The sequence below is a fragment of the Sordaria macrospora genome, chromosome 5 (genome assembly GCF_033870435.1).
Source record: "Sordaria macrospora chromosome 5, complete sequence".
Taxonomy (NCBI): Eukaryota; Fungi; Ascomycota; class Sordariomycetes; order Sordariales; family Sordariaceae; genus Sordaria; species Sordaria macrospora.
The window spans coordinates 3,064,757-3,079,666 of NC_089375.1; the positions used below are offsets into that span (position 1 = coordinate 3,064,757).

At 51.7% G+C, this 14,910-nt stretch overlaps 3 protein-coding genes across 3 annotated transcripts; 2 read left to right on the forward strand and 1 right to left on the reverse strand.

The window, feature by feature from the left end:
* The first annotated feature begins 284 nt into the window (after window positions 1-284).
* On the forward strand, window positions 285-4,261 carry SMAC4_02415 (uncharacterized protein). Its single transcript, XM_003350696.2, has 3 exons — window positions 285-2,201; window positions 2,259-3,205; window positions 3,259-4,261. The coding sequence occupies exons 1-3, from the start codon at window positions 1,941-1,943 to the stop codon at window positions 3,653-3,655; spliced, it is 1,605 nt and encodes a 534-aa protein (XP_003350744.1). The 5' UTR covers window positions 285-1,940; the 3' UTR covers window positions 3,656-4,261.
* A 1,482-nt stretch (window positions 4,262-5,743) lies between these two features.
* SMAC4_02416 (uncharacterized protein) lies at window positions 5,744-9,129 on the forward strand. Its single transcript, XM_066089773.1, has 11 exons — window positions 5,744-6,714; window positions 6,796-6,849; window positions 6,940-7,079; window positions 7,196-7,225; window positions 7,278-7,353; window positions 7,407-7,443; window positions 7,496-7,586; window positions 7,640-7,676; window positions 7,726-7,834; window positions 7,891-7,961; window positions 8,008-9,129. Exons 1-11 carry the CDS (start codon window positions 6,576-6,578, stop codon window positions 8,640-8,642), a joined length of 1,419 nt encoding a protein of 472 aa, XP_065947253.1. The 5' UTR covers window positions 5,744-6,575; the 3' UTR covers window positions 8,643-9,129.
* A 232-nt stretch (window positions 9,130-9,361) lies between these two features.
* Window positions 9,362-11,560, reverse strand: SMAC4_02417 (uncharacterized protein). Its single transcript, XM_066089774.1, has one exon. It carries the CDS (start codon window positions 11,128-11,130, stop codon window positions 10,018-10,020), a length of 1,113 nt encoding a protein of 370 aa, XP_065947254.1. The 5' UTR covers window positions 11,131-11,560; the 3' UTR covers window positions 9,362-10,017.
* Window positions 11,561-14,910: the final 3,350 nt, after the last annotated feature.

Consider the following 14,910-nt stretch of genomic DNA (forward strand, 5'->3'; position numbering starts at 1 on the left):
TGACCCCTGACAAACATGCAATTTGCAACCATGTCGGTTCAACTAAATGGAAGCTTCCACGAAGCCGTGGAAGACGCCACTGGGCTAATCAACTGCAGCTCTCCATGTAACTCGTTGTTCTCGAACGATTGGATTTTGGGACCGCTCCGTTTGTTCCAAGCAGCAACCCGAAGTTTATTACCACGTCCTTCGGTGCATCAGTTATCATGTCTGACGACAGTCTCTGTGCAAGATATCATCCGCAGACCAGCCAAGAGGCCATCCTCACCACCTGGTAAGTGATAGGTAAGCGACCAACCTCGATACACGATCGGAATGCGCCAGTGCGTTCCGAGCAAGCCGAGGGCCTCATGACATGACTAACCAGGCGAATGAGAATATAGACTCAAAGCCCCATTGAACGTTTCTGGCAACGTGTTCCTCGGTGAGACTAGATTGGCGAAGACTAAACATCTCGTAGGCTTATCTCACGACTTTTGCGGTTCGGCCGGCATGGTGTTAAGATGTGAGAAGGATCACACTACCAAAGACCTCGTTGTGATATCATCCAGGCACCAAAGATTTGGAGAGGCAAGGCACCATCTAGCGCCTGAGTTAGTTGTATTCGAAAGGTAGAAAGGGGGACCTGAGCTGTTCGTGATGTTTTGTTTGACACCATGCTGGGGAAGTGCCTGGTTTGCGCAGATATTGCGAGATAATGGGCGGTAAAATCACTGTGGGTGTCACAAGCAACCTCAAGGGGAAGCTCCAAACTCTGACGAGTATATGGTAATGACACAGCGCTCCTCCGCACTCCTGAACGAAATGCGGCGTGCAATGTTTCCAACGGCCGGGGTTCACGGGGCCGTCGGAGGGGTGTTTGTCTCGGCCTCGGAGCCCAATGTGCTCCACGGAATAGAATGCTCCTTCCAGTTTCCAGCTTCGGACTGAGCAAGTTCGGTCGCACTCTGTATTTTTGACCCGCACTTGCACTCAGATTGACGATGCCACTGCTGCAGTGGTGTTCTCAATGTGTTGCTCGCCTCCGATTCCCTCGCACGCCCTAGTTCAACCCCGACATACACGCAGTCCAACCTCAAACTCTAGCAAGATGCCTATTTTAGACGGTACACAACCTGCATCCTACTCAGCATCATCTATATCGATACACAAACCTACGAGTCCACGGGCTGTCATCCCTTACACATAGATCCTCCGGCGAATCAGGGCGCATCATCCGCTATCAATTGTGTCGGCGGTCCTGCCAACCGCATGGAACGTCGCCGTGTCGTCGATCCTACTATTGCCAAGAGCCAAGAAGACCAAGAGTCAGCCAAGCTTCTGTGCTTAGCTGGGTACCTTTCCCGCAGCCTACACGCGGCCCCACAGTCTTGTACCTCGCTATCTGTCCCCCGCTCCATTTTGCCTTTCAGTTGGCCTAGACTCACCCACCTGCGTCACGAACACTTGGCCCTTGGGGCGCCCCATCGAGCCCCTCGGTCCGTCCACTTCAATTCCTTTCTTGCATTCTGCATCTGACGAGACTAGAAGGACGCCGGGCAGTCTGACCTACCAAAACAACGCTCCCCGTCTTTTCTTTCACTCACAAATGCCTTTGCCAGTCCTGGGCACAACCTACAATTATCCTCAGCCCCATCTCATCTCATCACCTCATCGCATAACATCAACACTACAAACCGCCGCAGGGCGATCCCAAGACCGATAAATTCCAAATCAATTCCAACCAGCGTGACGGCTCAGCCATGTTCTGTCCTTGCCGTCCGACTCATACCTGTACGGAGATGTGAGACCCCTGGTCTCTTGCTCTAAACAACTAGAATCCGGCCCTTTTTATTAGGCGTCTCTCATCCTCTCCAGCCGGCAAGAATCCGGATTGCTACATCGCGGATTTGGACCCGTCCTTCTCACTTTCGCATAAACCTCTACTTGAAAAATTAAACATGGCCATGTCTACCGTTGGCGCCGCCCTTGGCAAGATCGCCCCATGGCGACCATTCTTTTTCCTCGCCATATTCACGCTACTAATCTCAGTCGCGAATGCGCTTAGTTCTGTGCCGGAGCTTTCGGACTATGCGATGGACCAATATCTCACCCTACAACTCAGCGTACCTTCAGATTCAGGTGACATCCCACCGGACAGACATAAAGTTGTCCCGTTGACTGAAGCTGTTGGGATGAACCAGTCCGCCACAGCTCGAGAGGTAGGCCATGGACAAAGGATATCCGAAAGTGCAGCTCTCACTAATGAACCCCGTTAGTTTATCAAAATCGAGGGAACTATGGTTCCGACTGAAGAAGGCGATTGGCTCGAATTTATCGACTCCATTAGTAGTATTGCATATCTCAACTGCGACAACTCTAATGCAACTTGGTATTTGAATCAGCTTATGGCCAAGGCACCAAAGGCCATTCTGCTGTTCAGCTTGACCGGGGCTGGCTGCAGACGTGACAGCACGGATGATTGGAACTATACCACCATTTTCACCATGACCGATCGCATCGATGCTAAAGACACACTTGACCTCACAATGTTAGGCCGTACCGCCTCGATCACCGGGAATAACGAGGAACCCGACGATGATGAGGACGAAGAGCGAACCGGACCTGGCTCACCGGTCGCCATGAGCATTCTCTACAGTATTACCGGAGTTATCACTCTACTCTTCCTCGTCATTATTGCAACCGGAGCGATTCGAGCCCATCGCTATCCGGAGCGATACGGACCTCGGACCGGCTACGGCGGACGGCCTAGTCAAAGCAGGGCCAAAGGGCTGGCACGTGCCGTGCTTGAAACCTTGCCTATCGTCAAGTTTGGAGAGAACCCCCCAGCCAAACCCGATCCCGAGCTCGAGCTCGAACAGCAACCCTCCAGACCATCACAGGATCCAGTGTCAGGGGCAACATTGTCGGCAATTCAAGAGGAGGTACGGTCCTCAGACAAATCTCGAAGACCCGTGACGATATCAAGCGTGGACGCTTCGGGACAGGCTTCATCGGCAACAGCCCACGGAACTCAAAAAGGCATGGCCAATACAGCCGGCAGCCTCGAAAATACGAGCTCAGACGACATCAATTTGGGCTGTTCGATTTGTACTGAGGATTTCACAGTTGGTGAAGATGTTCGAGTGCTCCCTTGCAACCACAAGTACCACCCGGCTTGCGTCGACCCTTGGTTAATAAACATCTCGGGAACTTGCCCCTTATGGTAGGTTTAGTGAACGTCTCCACAATCAAAGTTGACATGCTGACCGTCTGCAGCCGTCTCGATCTTCGACCTCACAGCTCCATCGAAAGCACCACCGGTCCTGATGAGAATAATTCAGGGCCTCCACCGACAGCAGGTAGAAGCGCCATGCCAAACAGCAGCCCTAGAGAGCGAAGAAGGTCTTCTCGAATCCTCGACTTGCATAGACTCCGGACTGCCTCTATCGAAGAACGGATCGAAATCCTGAGGAGACATAGGACTCAGCAGCAGCACCGGCGGTCTATTGCTGGAGCATCACTAATGGGAGATCCTGGCAACGGCGAATCCGCAGATCACAACCCGCGAACGAGACTGACTGAGCGATTCAGGGGCAGATTTAGGGGATCACGACCTCCGAGTCAGTTACAGTCACAATCTACAGAGGGGAATGAACCCACGACCACGCAGTAAAGCTCGACCCTTAAGGGGTTGGGGTGGGATTTTGAGCATTGTTGAACGCGTTATCATTTGAGCGAGCGGATTGAAGCAGGTGGCAGGTTACCTATCATCTGTCATGATGTTGGTCGTCTTTTTCATTTATCACCTTGTTTTTTGAAACGTCTGGCACCCACGGGGTGATAATTGGATATCACACGTAGACAGCTGAAGTTTGCGCTGTCTTTTTGTTTTTGTTGGCTTGGTATATGCCAGGGACTGGATGAAATACCTCGGTGCATTTCTGAGGCGTTTATGGTATGGATCTGAACGATAAGTAAGGGTTCGCATGTCTTTTAGGGCAACAAGTTGGAAACAAGACTCATTTGATGGTTGCGCATTGGGCCTTTTAAGGGTTGCCTGCCTTAACCGGCTCAACAGGACGGGATGAACGGAACAGAACAGAAGAGCGCGGACCTGGGTTGGAAGCGGACAACAAGACAACCAGTTGGATAATCCAGGTCGCTATATAACAGGAGGTAGTCACAATCATATCCTTCGTTTAGCAATACAAATGTAGGTATATTCGGAATGGAACTGATCCTTGCAAACACATACCTACGTAGACGCCTGAACCCGTCGACAAAGTTTGAGTCAGGTTAACATTTGTAAAATTGAACCTCACCTCAGTTACCACTCAAGGGTTGCTTGTGCTAGCCGCCTCATAGCCGCAATTTCGTCATGTACCTGATGATGCGTTAGTAATTGAGCGGCGGGCAACAGCACTCGGGCCAATCCATATCATCCGTCCCATCGCATTTAGTCGGCCTGGTACTTGATCGCTCCTTCCTTCCTCCCATCCTTCCTGCCTGCCCCAGCCGCTCTATCACGGCAGCTGCCTAGGTTGTCTTCCATCAGCACTTTCCCTGCTTGAGGTGGGGTACATAAGGTAACTCTTCGCATACTCCCGCATAGATCAGGTGTATCTCGAATTCACATTTGACAACTGACTGGCGAAATACAACTTAATGAACGCTTTCGTCCTGGGGACCCGCTACATCTGTTACACACCAAACTACCACTAGTGGGTTCCCGCTGGGTTTCTTCTACGATGCTACCTTTGGTTGTCTACTTGCTGTACGATATGCACTTTTCCTTCAGCTCATACCTCGTCCAAGCCGAACGTGTACCGTACGCCGAGACCTCCGGCAGTAGCTGCAACTGCAGATATGAGATGTCTGTCCACTGGAGTAGGATACCCGGCAAGCTTGTTTGTGGTCGCGCCGCCCTTGGTTACACGTTCCGAGAATTTGAGGTCGTACACTTCTGGAACTACCAGGGGTGTTTAGAGACAAGTGGTGGTTCAGCTCCGTGAGTGAGTGAGCTGGGCGAGCCAGCGGATATCGTGAGAGAAGCGACCAGATGGGAAAGTTGGAGGATTGCTCATGGTGGTTCAACAACCAACAAGTCGTTTGCTTCTGTTTCCATCCAAGTAAACGTCCAGTGTCGGAATTTCTTGACGGGATCACGGCTGGCACTGTGGCGAAGCCACGATATTCTTTCTTTCTAGTGTCTGCTTTCCAGCGCCAACAAGTGGAGGTGATAAGACCGTGGGCGCCGAAGGTGAGACTCGGGATCTCAAATCGAGATGCAGGACTCGCACTTGCAGGGGAAAGTCCAATATGCGAGGCAGAGGCAAGCCCTCAGGGGTGCTACGGGTTCAGCAATTACCTGCAGGACGGCGACCTTTCCGCTAGATTTCCCATTCCCCCACCTGGCAGCCGCGAGCAATGAACCACCAGGACACTCGTTCATCACTCACCATTTATCAACCCGACCCATCTTGCAGCAAAGGGAAATGTCTTTCTCGGTGTTCTCTTTTTCAATAATATGCAAAAGATGTGCCAATCATTGACGCCTTCTGGTCTCTCGCTGGGTTCTTCTCGAGTGGCCATCACCGGTGAGGTGGTACGACAGCAAAATGTGGCTTGAACATTGTCGCGCTCCTCCCCATCTGGGCGCCCAAGCACCGAACGCTGTTAACGATCAAGAAGTTGGCACCCGCAATGCGTCTTTCCACTGGAATAGTCAGATGGCCAAGGAAAGAGCGACCCAGGCAAAGGCGAGTGAGTGAGTCTTGGAAAGTCTTGAAATGGATCGAGACGACTTTTTCACTTTCCCATCCTTGTCTGCCTGTCCCGCTCGCTCCCCGCGCGATCCTCGACCACTCGCACTTTTACTATTCCATCTCACCGATCTCCTCGCTTAGGTGATCCCATCTTCCCCAGTTCCTTTTCCTTCATCTGACCTTCGCAAACCTCCGATATCTCACCTCGCCTCACCTCAACTGTACCTCACGCCGGAGGTAATGGTTAATTACCTGCAGTATAGTGCCATCTCTAGCAACAACCTCGACGACTTTCTTCTCTTTTTGGGCTCGATTCGGATACCTCTGTGCTCGTGACCACGCGCCATCATACTACTCTTGGAATCTTCCCTCTACCTGCTCCAGCTGAGAGCTTGGCGATCTTCCTCATCGAGCCTTTCTGTTACGAACCTGCGAATCAGCCTCGACTCACCTTGCTCGGATGCCTTTAGGTGTCCTGCCTTACGTCAACTTACCTTTGGTTACCTGATAGATACCTACCCAGCCACATACCAACTCCGACGATCTAGTTCACTCCTCATTCTTTTCTTTTTGCAGCTGCGACCACGATCCTGTCCCTCAACCTCCTCTCCACCAACCCATATTTGGTTACTCTTTTGATCGAACCTTGGATGCTAGATTGCCCTCAGTCAGTTTGGATGGTCCACTTTTGCGCTTCACGAGAAAATCAAAACAAAAACATCTTCAGTTTGGACAAGACACACCACGACGACAGACGTTCGTAACCTCCTGCTACTACCATTATATGTTCGCATTCGCCTAATTGATGGATCGATTGCCGCCGTCACCATGGTCCCGCCGCTTGTCAGCACCCGACGGAACAACATAAAGATGACAGAGTCAGAATCGGGCGAGGAACCCCTCGCCGGCATGGTCACTAGCGTCATCCTTGCCATGGTCTCTCTGGTTATTATTTCCAGTTTTCTGAGTACGTGGTGTACTTGCTTGATCAACTCTGTCTCCGGTTGCTGTGGCATGAAACTGACATACGACTCTCCCTCCAAAACAGCGCAAAGATTCCTGGCTGTCAAAGTCTGGAGCAGACTTCCCCCCGTCCAGTGGAGTAAGTCCTGTCTGTCCCTTGCAGTCGCTCGCAAAGTTGCCGGTATCGTCAAGTCTCCCGCTCATAACTGACCATATCCTCAACTCACAGTGGTTTTTGCCATTTACGCCGATTCCTTTTTGTTTGTGTTTGCTACTGCCATCCTCCAATTTGGCTTCGGCGTCGATACCTCGGCATCCATCTGCGAGTCGGCCATTTTATTGTGTCTGGCCTGCTACGTTACGACGAAGGTATGGTGCTCTGACAAAGTTGACCACGACAGAAAAATAGCTAACTTTACGTGTAGATTGTTCGTTATATCCCAGTGTCCGGCACTCGGGAAATGTGCTAACCACCTTTCTCACAGCTTATCTACATGTTTCTTGTAGAAAAGGCGGTCGGTCACGTCACTCCAAATCACCAGGCTGAGTCTCTGACATTGGGAGCAGTTCATCATCCGATCCGGAAGCAAGAAACTCCGGATACACTCCAAGCTTTACCTCTTCAACACTATCGTGGTGCTCGGTATGTCGCCTCAAGCGCTCAAAGTGTGTGATGACAAGACTAACGGCGATCAGGCGCATACTGCGTCGTTGTGGTCCTCAATTTCGTTTAGTATGTCAGACTTTCCTCGTCCCTAGTTTGTCGCTAACAAAACACACTGTAGTCGTATCACGAAGATAGAAAACAAACAGTGCATAATCGGAATGGAGAGATACGCCATGATTCCACTCATCGTATATGATCTGCTCGTCAACGTAGGTTGGACCCTTGCTCCCACAGTACCTTTAGCCATACGCTAACGATTCAGGTTTACCTCACCGTTCTGTTTGTGCTGCCGTTACTAGGTGAGAGATCTTGCTCACACACTTGTCTGGCGGAAACTAACTTTATCAGGTCTCTATGCCTTTAACAGCTCTCAGCAGACTCGTGGAAACAGGAGACTGAAGCTGGTAGCCATGCGCACCCTTATTGGTTGCATCTGCACACTAACCAGCAGCGTCGTGTGAGATTTATCTTCTCAATATTCCTTCTTCCTGGTCCGAACTAACACTGTAACAGCAACCTATCAGTGCTCATGGGCCTAAATGGCGAGCCGGGATGGGTGTGTCTGATGTGTTGTAATAGTGATAGTAAGTCAACCGAAGTGTATCTTGATGACATACTAACCTTCACCAGTCCTATTCAGCGCCATTGTCATCCAGTGGGTGACTTCACGAGACAGTATCGCTTCCAACAACGACTCCCAGACCATGTCACAACAAAGACACAGCAACCACGGCGAGGATGCTTACGGTCTCCGAACATCACGACAGCAGGCCAACGGGGGGATACTAGAGCAAAAGAACAACTCATCAACAAACCGCGTGAGCATCAACAGCAGCAGTATCTCACCGCGGCCGACACCAAGCACCAAACCCATAGTCGATGATATAGGGGACATTGCCCTGGACAGCACGGATCCGATGGAGTTGGACGACACCCCGACGACTAACAACAACGCCAATAACCCCTTCAACGGGGAAAACCTGAGGCGCGCCGCTACTGAAGATTCGGATGAGATTCGTATGATGCCACTGAGTCCCCGAAAGAGGGGTATCAGCGACTCGGTATCACCATTAGTGTCCAGCAACCAGGTCTCCCCGACAGAGGTGCGCATCGACGTCGACTACGGCTCCAGCCTCACCCAAGCTAACGAGGCCGAAGGGGTCAAGCTGGGAAACAGCGTCGTGATTGCGACGGGCGGCCGCAGCGACGGACGCAGGCGCGGAAGAAGCTCGTCCCGGAGATACGAAGACAACAGTGATCCTTAGGCGAGTCACACTGGCAGCCGTAATCGCAGCCGGAGGGATACCGTCATCACGTTGAGTGGACAACAGAGTCGCGGAAGCCGTTCTGGTGCGAGTCGGGCTAGTCGGGCAAGTCGTAGTACGGGGAGTGATCAGAAGTGATGCTTTGGACCTTGGAAGGAAGGTATCGCTTTGGATACCTATGTTAGTAGGTTTTGTTTTAGATTACCTAGGAGGAACCGGAGGAGACACGCTTGGTAGTATTGGAGATGGGCGGACATGGTGGGATAGATACCCAGACGAGAAACTTGTCTATGCGCACTGGATTTCGAGATTGGTGATTCAAGATAGTTTAGACAATGATGATGAGGGGGGATGTGGACAGGATTAAGAACGAATCTATACCCAAGTCTTTTTACAAAGCAACCTCGGTGTTGATGAAAACGGGTAACTAAACGATTTCGGTCTGTTAGGGTTTGGCTCCGGAGTTAAGCCCTGTGAGCTGTCAGGGATGCACGTCAGGCCCGCTCCGGCTCAGATGGCACATGCCAGGGTTGCAGTTACAGTACCGCTAGCGTAGGGCTGTTAGTGCACATGCCAAGCTTATGGATGCACACCAGCGGGATGCTTTTCACGACATGTCACAACACGACGAACAACTGCAAACGGAGAACACAGATGCTGGTGTAGTTGCTGTATATTAGGCACGGCAAAGTATGTATTGACGAGTTCAAAATAATTTGGCATGATACTTGGATTCCTTTTTCTCTATCGAATGATCTTCATGCTATGCACACAAGGATTTCCCATCCAGAAGGTATTCTTCATCCTCCTTTAATGCCATTGTGAAATATCGTTCATTTATATCATCATAGCCCTTTGCCTTGACCGTTGTCTGTTCATACACACGAAGGTTGAAAAATGGTTGAAAAATACATGTTGGCTGACCAAACATGTACAATGGTGAAAAAGACGCCCATGCAAAACGGCAACATCGTCAAAATAAGGATTGGGATGTTGTCCGCGTACTGCAAGTCGTCATGAAAGAAGAAGATAAAAAAAGGTCTGTTGCAATTTATGCACAAAGAAGTGAAAGTGTAAAATGTAAAGTCCTTGAAAAAGAACAAGGCAAGAGCCAGTTTTTGTCCATGCCGCCCATCCATATGCTCCTCCTTTCTCGTTCTCCATCCATCCTTATGCGCCACTTTCCTTTGTTCCCAGGATATCTCAAAGACAGGTAAATGAAAGGTGAAAAAAGAGAACCCAAAGCCCATGGTCATTTAAGCCCAACATTGTAGAGATGGCGATGTCTCCAACCAAAACTGGCAAGATCTCTTGAGATGTCGAACCAAGTCCATAGTTAGATCTTCTCAGAATGTGGCAGATAGCATAAAAATGTTTAAGCACCATAGGCAAATGTCTTGGCGAAGGGGGTCAGATGGCCTTCTTTCAACATTGTACCCTCTCCAACCATGAAGTAGGCGAACCTCTCGACGAAGGAGAAGGTAGAGTTGTTCTCCAGGTGATCAAGGACGTATTTCATGGATTCGTCCTGCTCGGGCGCCTCGCCCTTAAAGCCAAGCTCAGTAACCCATACGGGCTTCTTGAACCGGTTGTAGGCATCGAGAAGGTGGTTGAGGACGGTGGGCCCGTCGGTTCCATAGCTGTGAAGGGCCAAAAAGTCCACCTTGCACTGTCCATTGCAGGCATCGAAGAACTGCTGCATCCAATTGAGACCCATGTTGGGATCGCCAGCGTTGGTAATGGACGGGGAACTGATGCGAACCTTTCCGGCCCAGGGGTTCATCAGTTTGATGTGATGCTCAGCAGCAACCTGAGGAGATAGGTTTGCCTGCCCATTGAGGTCAGGCTCGTTGAAGCTGAGGAATGCCTTGGAGCCGTTGTTGATGGCTTCCTGGGCATTGGCAGGCCAGGAAGTTGGGAAACCCTTGTCGATGCCCCAGAGCATAGGAACAAACTCAAGGGTATTGTAAGAGTCGTCGCGCTGACCCCAGTTGTAGACCCACGTGGCCTTGGAGCCACTTCCGGTGAAGCTTGTTAGCAGGTTGTGGTCATTGTAGGCAAGACCGCGCTGAAGGCGGTGGCCACTCGACTTGTCCTCGGTCGACTCTGGAGTGGTGGTGGAGGGGGCCGCAGCAGGGGCGCTGTTCTGCGTGGCAGACGGGCTGGCAGGAGCGTTGACAACAGCAACGTTGGGAACAACGGTGTTGATCGAGGGCGCAGCAGAGCTAGCCTCGGCCGGGGCAGCGACGGAAGTACTGGAGCTGGAAATGGCAACCTTGGTGTTGTTGTCGATGGCGGCGGTCGGGGCGGCGTTGGCACTCTGGCCAAGAGTGACGGTGACGGTAGTCCATGCAGTATGGGTCACCACGTGGGTAACGGCGTCCCTCTTGCCAACGTGAAGGTGTTCGTGGCCGCGGTGGATGCTAGCAGCAAGGCTTTCGCCAGCGAAGGTGGCAGCCGCCAGGGCGAAAACAGACTTGGAGACCATTTTGATGGATATGTTTCGTGTCGAGATGGGGGATAATGCTGAGTGTGGCAACTTGTCCAGCAGCGCTGAAAGAGGGAATGATGCTGAGACGGCGTATAACCAGATACGAGGGCCGTTGGCGGGTGAGGCTGGGTGTCTCGTCGAGTGAAAGGAATGTACGGGTCAACCGTCGCGGATCCAAGGAGGCAAAAGGAATGCTGCTGATCTGGGGACCGATGAGTTGGCAGGAGGCTGAGGGAGCAAGGAGGGCTGACAGTTGCGCGCGCCGAAACAAGTGATCAACGTCGATCGAAGCTAGCGACCTGACGGATGCGGATAACAAGGTGGTGCTGAGAGAGCGTGGGACTGTTTGATGAAGCAGTCAAGGGACAGGAGGGAATGATGATGCCCAAAGGAGAAGCGTGATGGGGAGATCTGGAAGAAAGAAGGATGGACAGGCCGCGAGGAGGATGGGGGGACTGGAACTTATAATTGACTGGGGGTCAGGGTAGGTTGGATGGACAACGAACGGACAATAGGACGGGAAACACATCAATGGGTCATCAGATGGATCCCAAGCGGCTGGAAAACTCAAAGGAGGAGCCCGAGGAGGAGGGGTCGGCTCCATTGGCACAGTGGGGACTCAAGGCTTCCAGACCCGGTGAGACGTAACCGCCAGGGGTAAGGTCCCCAGTTGGGGGAACGAACGGCAGGTACGGGCAGGAACAACGACGATGGCACCTGGGATCATGGCTTGGCGGCAAGGGCAGGGACCCCGAGTTGCAACCTTTCCACGCTCTCGTTTTGAGCACACGAAGGCAGGCACGCAGCGCGGCAGCGCGGCAGAGCGGTAGGTACACTTGTACACCAAAAGTAGGGTCCCACTCGGTAGAAGCAAACAGCCGCCCGCCCACGAATGGGATCTCGCCCAGACCACAGACACACATATCTCGAAACAAATTTGCAAGCAGTCAGATAACAAGCGAGCGGTCGAGATCCGGAATCGTCGGTCGCGGGCGACCTGGAAGGAGCGCCGCCAGGTACTTGGATCCTTCCCTCGGCATGCTCTGGCTTCGTGATACTCGGAATTCACACTGCTTCAAGGCGCGTTTGTCTCTCGAATCTCTGGGCCATATCTTAAAAAAGTTAAATTGTATGCCTTTGATTACGCTCCGCGTGGGCTTTGTCCTTCAAACAAACAAAGAACGGGACATCAGGCGTGCAGACCACAGGCCGCAGGGCGGCACGAGCTGTCTGATGTTTCAATAAGGTACACTCGCATGTGTCAGGTTGAACATCGGATGACAAAGAAACGATGTCCCCCATCACCAGTCCACGACCGAGTCGCTTCAGCTACCCGGGTTGGAAACATTAGTCCGATGGACGCGTGGCAGTGAACAAATAATCGAAGAGGCGAGGGAGAAGGTATCCATCAAGTTGCGCCGCCCTCGATTTCTTTTTTCAGCAGACAAAAAGCGACGAAGGTTGCTGTGGTGTTGTGGCACTCGGAGCCAACCACTGCCAAGCGGGGCCGAAAAAGATGGATCGGCCTCTCAGCTGTCGGCGTAGCCCACCATCACGAGGCACGCACCAATGACACTCAGCCCGGATATGCAGGTACGGAATCAGCGCTGATGTTGGTCAGCCATAAAATCAGGGCAGAAATCCACACCTCTGCAGGAACAAATTCTGGGTCTGGCAGTCAGGTCTGGGTGGTACGGCGGGGAGTCGGGTATCGGGCGGCTTGGGCAAGTGGTGCCGAGTCCACAATCACCAACAGTCCAACAAACACGCAAACAGCCAGGCAAAGGAATGGAAATTGTTCACCTCATATATTTAAAGTGTTTGCTGCTGTGCCTTGCCAATATCCCACTCATAAAGGCCATGGCAGCGCACCCAAGATGCCGTGGAAAGGACAAAGCCTGACGGCGATCATCCCGTCTTTCAACTTTTGACAGCTTCGCTTCCGGAAAAACGACTCGAACGACCGCTCGCTCCCTCCCCGCGCGCGTTTGTAACAACTTGTATGGAGAGAGGGCTCCAGACACCTGCGACATTTTACGAAATGACCCATGCCTCCTGTCGGATGCCAACCCGGAGTCCGGACACGGGCTTGAACAGAGGCTGAGAATCCAACCAAAAAAGAATAACTCTGTCCTCACATCCCGTCCAAGCCATGCACGGCTTTTGCCTTGGTTTTCTTCCTGCTTGAAGGATCGGCAACAATATGGAATCTGGGCTTGCCATCAAGAGACATTTCCGATTCAACGATTCGTCATTCCCCTCCTTCGTTGCAACTTCAACTTTGCCCTGGCTTTTGCGAGTTGCGACACTTCTCCCACGTGTAGCAACTCCCGGCGCCTTCCCTATCTCGGCATACCTCCGGCAAATTCTGGACATGGTGGACCTGAACTTGTCAGAGCCCGGAGGGCGGTCCCCCAGCCAGGCTGTAAAAGCGAAATTGCGATCCGCTGTCACGGGGCGATGGAAACATTCAAGTTGAGAAACAGCAAGAATCCTGGTGCGAAAAGCTCGGCAATGGGGTCTCTGAGCGAGAAAAATGCTTGTCTTTTTCGGCCCCTTGTCTTCGAGAAGTTCCAAGGCAGGATCAAGAAATATTGAATTCTGATTACGAAAAGCCTCACGTAGGATCACATTGCTCTTTCTCCTCCGTCTGGACTATGGCGATTGTGACCTGAGGCCATGGAAGGAACTGAAAGGGCAGTGGGCAATGCAGCGAGAAAAAGTTCAGGCACGGCGGCCCATGGCGCTTGCCCATTCTTTCCCCGTTGCCAATCGATAAGCATGCATGGCTTCGGGCAGCCGCTTGCATTTGAAACACGAAAAGAAAAAAAAATCCAGGTCATCGACCCCGCAGCGCGCGCTTGTTCTTTCCCAAGTATCAGGATGCAATGGGGATTCCTTGCCAATTTTTTGCGCTTTCCTCCCCGGAGGTGGAGATCACATCTGCTTGGATCTTCAGTTTTTGTTCCTGCCTCCGACACATGGAGAGGGTGGGCTCGCAATACCGGACGAACTGCCTGCGTGAACGAGGCTACGAGCCACCGACCTTCAGCTTCAGATGCGTGAAATGGGACGAACCGGAGAACCCTATTGTGTAGCTACCTCCAAGCTATTTTGCTAACGGCCTTGATGCTAAAATTGGCAGCGCAAAGATAGTGCGGTATCAGGCCAATGATTCAATAAATCAAACTCACATCTCGCGACTCCACGTTTGTTTTCAAGACATTTACAGTATCCAATCTCCTCTTTCCCCACGAAATGTCACAACCAAACCCAGCCATGAAGACAAAAAGTCATGAGATGTAATCTTCCAGGTGTTCCAGATTCCCGCACCCCCGTCCCGCCTCGAGTGTCTACAATCGGCTATCATTGCACAAAATTACACATAATGTAGTTCTACGCATTATTTTCCTCACTCACTAGTTGGTTAGGGGCAGTCAATCTATATACTGTATAGTGTAGACATTATGAGATTGCACCAGCAGCGCAGAGTATGTATGACAGCAACCACAAAAAGAATGCCCTTGCTTGTGTGCTTGTGTGCCTGCTTGTGTTCCTGATCGACGGTGTGGAAAATTCAAATCTGGTAAATTGGGTTGGGTGTTTGTCAAACGTCACAAAAGGCGGGCCTGGGTATCGGTGTTTGCTTACATGCTCACCTTCCCTTGCACGGTCCCTTGGGCGCATTCAGGAAGGGGAACTGGTGTGTTTGTTGAAGATGAAACTTTGAGAGGGCTCAATTTTGCTTGTATTAAAGGGGGGGCTTGGCCATGCCTT

Excerpts from the sequence above, each read along its gene's own strand:
- SMAC4_02415 (XM_003350696.2), top strand. The coding sequence starts at position 1,941 with ATGGCCATGTCTACCGTTGGCGCCGCCCTTGGCAAGATCGCCCCATGG. Across the intron at positions 2,202-2,258 it reads AGTCCGCCACAGCTCGAGAG|TTTATCAAAATCGAGGGAAC; the intron begins GTAGGCCATGGA and ends GAACCCCGTTAG. Across the intron at positions 3,206-3,258 it reads TCGGGAACTTGCCCCTTATG|CCGTCTCGATCTTCGACCTC; the intron begins GTAGGTTTAGTG and ends GACCGTCTGCAG.
- SMAC4_02416 (XM_066089773.1), top strand. The coding sequence starts at position 6,576 with ATGGTCCCGCCGCTTGTCAGCACCCGACGGAACAACATAAAGATGACA. Across the intron at positions 7,587-7,639 it reads TATATGATCTGCTCGTCAAC|GTTTACCTCACCGTTCTGTT; the intron begins GTAGGTTGGACC and ends CTAACGATTCAG. Across the intron at positions 7,677-7,725 it reads GTTTGTGCTGCCGTTACTAG|GTCTCTATGCCTTTAACAGC; the intron begins GTGAGAGATCTT and ends TAACTTTATCAG.
- SMAC4_02417 (XM_066089774.1), bottom strand. The coding sequence starts at position 11,130 with ATGGTCTCCAAGTCTGTTTTCGCCCTGGCGGCTGCCACCTTCGCTGGC.